The sequence below is a fragment of the Etheostoma spectabile genome, chromosome 2 (genome assembly GCF_008692095.1).
Source record: "Etheostoma spectabile isolate EspeVRDwgs_2016 chromosome 2, UIUC_Espe_1.0, whole genome shotgun sequence".
Lineage (NCBI taxonomy): Eukaryota > Metazoa > Chordata > Actinopteri > Perciformes > Percidae > Etheostoma > Etheostoma spectabile.
The window spans coordinates 10,180,217-10,182,866 of NC_045734.1; the positions used below are offsets into that span (position 1 = coordinate 10,180,217).

The 2,650-nt window shown below is 37.8% G+C and overlaps 1 protein-coding gene across 4 annotated transcripts in view; it reads left to right on the top strand.

Moving 5' to 3' along the window:
* The window catches only part of g3bp2a (G3BP stress granule assembly factor 2a), a 10,896-nt gene that overhangs the window by 3,289 nt on the left and 4,957 nt on the right, over positions 1-2,650 (top strand). For all 4 annotated transcript variants that reach the window (XM_032529480.1, XM_032529496.1, XM_032529502.1 and 1 more), the window contains exons 5-8: positions 79-169; positions 260-365; positions 494-674; positions 1,003-1,104. In XM_032529480.1, coding sequence (XP_032385371.1) covers positions 79-169; positions 260-365; positions 494-674; positions 1,003-1,104 — 480 coding nt within the window. The remainder of the gene's footprint in view (positions 1-78; positions 170-259; positions 366-493; positions 675-1,002; positions 1,105-2,650) is intronic.

The window sequence follows — 2,650 nt, forward strand, 5'->3', positions numbered from 1 at the left end:
TTTTTTTTTTTTTTTAATCTAATGTCATCGGCTTTGATTTTTTAAAATTGACTTTGTTTGCATGACAAATTTCCTTAGGGTTCAGTAGCAAACAAGTTCTACGTCCACAACGACATCTTCCGTTATGAGGATGAGGTTTTTGGAGACTCTGAAGCTGAGCTTGATGACGGTAAGATGTTCGTTGATCATGTTTTCATAGTTAAATGTCTGGATGCTCATGCAAATAAGTTTCTTAATTGTTTTGCTTTCTCTCACTTAGAATCAGAGGAGGAAGTTGAAGAGGAGCCAGAGGAGAGGCAGCCATCCCCTGAGCCACTTCAAGAAAGCCCTAACAGCACCACCTATTACGAACCTCACCCTGTCACGTATGCTAAAACGTCAATCTATCTCAATAACGTTTTTTTACTGTTTCACATTAATTAGCATAAAGGATTTTGCAGTTTAAATTTAGTTTATCTGTGGAAGTGATCAAATGCTAATTTGTGCTTTGTAGTAATGGAGTAGAGGAGCCCATGGAGGAGCCGGCTCCAGAACCCGAGCCAGAGCCTGAACCAGAGTCCAAAGTAGAGGAGGTAAAGCCTGAAGTAGATGAGAAGGTTCTGGAAGAGATGGAGGAGAAAGCCCCATCACCGGTCCCTGTGGAGTCCCCACCAAACACCCAGGAGCCTCCCAAGGTAAGACCGATGCGTCTTATGTGGTTTCCTTGAATAACAAGTGCCAAAATGACTCTACTTAAACTTTGTTCTTTGTTTGATATGTCAGCGATGCTACATATAAAATAAAGACTCTTCAAATTATTAAAAGACTTGCTCATATCTATCTATCTCTCTCTCTCTCTCTTACATTATCAGTTGTTTTATAATGCACAGTCCAGTAGCGTATCACCCAGTCCAACAGAGATTTAATAATTGCAGTAATATGCCCAAAGATATACCTACTAATGTTATAGTAAGGTGTTGAGTGGTTATTGTTGCTAACAATGCATTACTGCATCCCTCACAGACTTTCTCGTGGGCCTCGGTGACAAGTAAAAACCTGCCTCCTAGTGGCACAGCCGCCTCCTCTGGAATCTCACCTCATGTTGTTAAAGCTACGAGCTCACAGGTAACCACCAAACCGCGGTGTTACGTTGCTTTTTCACCGCGGTAAGAAAAAAAAAAAACATATCGTCACAGCCCTAAACCCAAATACTGTATTCCGTTAAGTCTTGATTTCAACACTTCCTCAGACTTTAAAAGTTTGATTTGTTCAGCATTTTAGACTTTGGCTGTATAAACATGCCTTTCATAGAATGGACAATGCAATTTGAACTCCTATCACAGAACATGTCATTTTTATCGCCATATCACAATATATCTTGAACTTTTTAAAGCAGTTTCAGAAAAAACAAATTAGAAATCAAATAAATTAATGGATAAAATAACCAGTTAAATGTCCTGTTTTTGCATTGTAAAGTAAATTTAAATACCTGGAAAAACAAGTTACTTTATCACCTAATACAAAAATCATATGAAAATGTCATACACAAATTAGCATTATTATACAGTGGTGTAATGCAAAAAGACAATGCAATAGATTCCTTGCTAGAAATGGTTGGGTTTGATACAAAAATCCTTTTTTTCTTTTTTCTTTTTTTTTGTTCTTTTTTTTTGGTTACAGACCAAATTACATCGGTACTTCCAAGCTTATCTGTCCTCTCTGCATGTTTGACTAGAGAGTGAGGCCCCGACAGACCCGCAGAGGTGCGGACAGAGCAAAATTACGTCTCCTTGGCTGTTTAAGGCTGAATCTAATTTCTCTGTCTTACCCCTTCGTCTTTCCCCTAGCCCTTGGCCGTCGAAATCTAGTGGTAAGGCCTAGGGGAGAAAACATACCCTTGTGAAATGAGACACCACTTGGTTTTGTCACCATGCAATATTGAAGACAAACTTCCCAGATGCAATCTGCAAGTGTGTCTATGTTGATTGCGTGGGTTTTGACAACAGTGTTATATGCATGTAAATATTTTATAATTCTTTTATGTTCACTTTGGTGGTGGTGGTTCAGATGTCCGGTTTAGTACTTGGTTCAGACTACCTGTTTAGTACTTGGGTCTGTTTGCGATACATATTTGTGTACACACTGCATGGTGTGTTGTATATCTGTTTAAGTTATCACCGTTTTGAATGTCATTGTTGTTCAGAAACACTTTCTTTGGTAACAGTTATTTATTAAATAAAATATATATTACAGCTATTATCAACTATTACAACCATAACTTAGATGTCACATACACATTAAAAAAGGCACTCAAATGTATAAATCTCAAAAAAGACACCCAAGACCACAAATAAACAAAACTACAGCTATTCTGATGTTCCAGACCAGTCTGATGCCTGTTGAACAGTAACTTTTCCCTCAAATTTCTTTCATTAGTGTCCCGTATCATAAACAACAACAATGTAGAAGTGCTTGAACAGGAATTAATTACAAATGATTACAGTAATACAGTACCAATGCAATAATTAATGGCTACAACATGAACACATGATTTAAGATCTTCTGCGTGTTTTTAGCCTGTAAGTGGATCTGCGTGCGTGCGTGTGGCGTAGCATTGACATCGACATCAAACAAAATTCTCTAATAGTTAAAACTGTAGACATGCATGGAG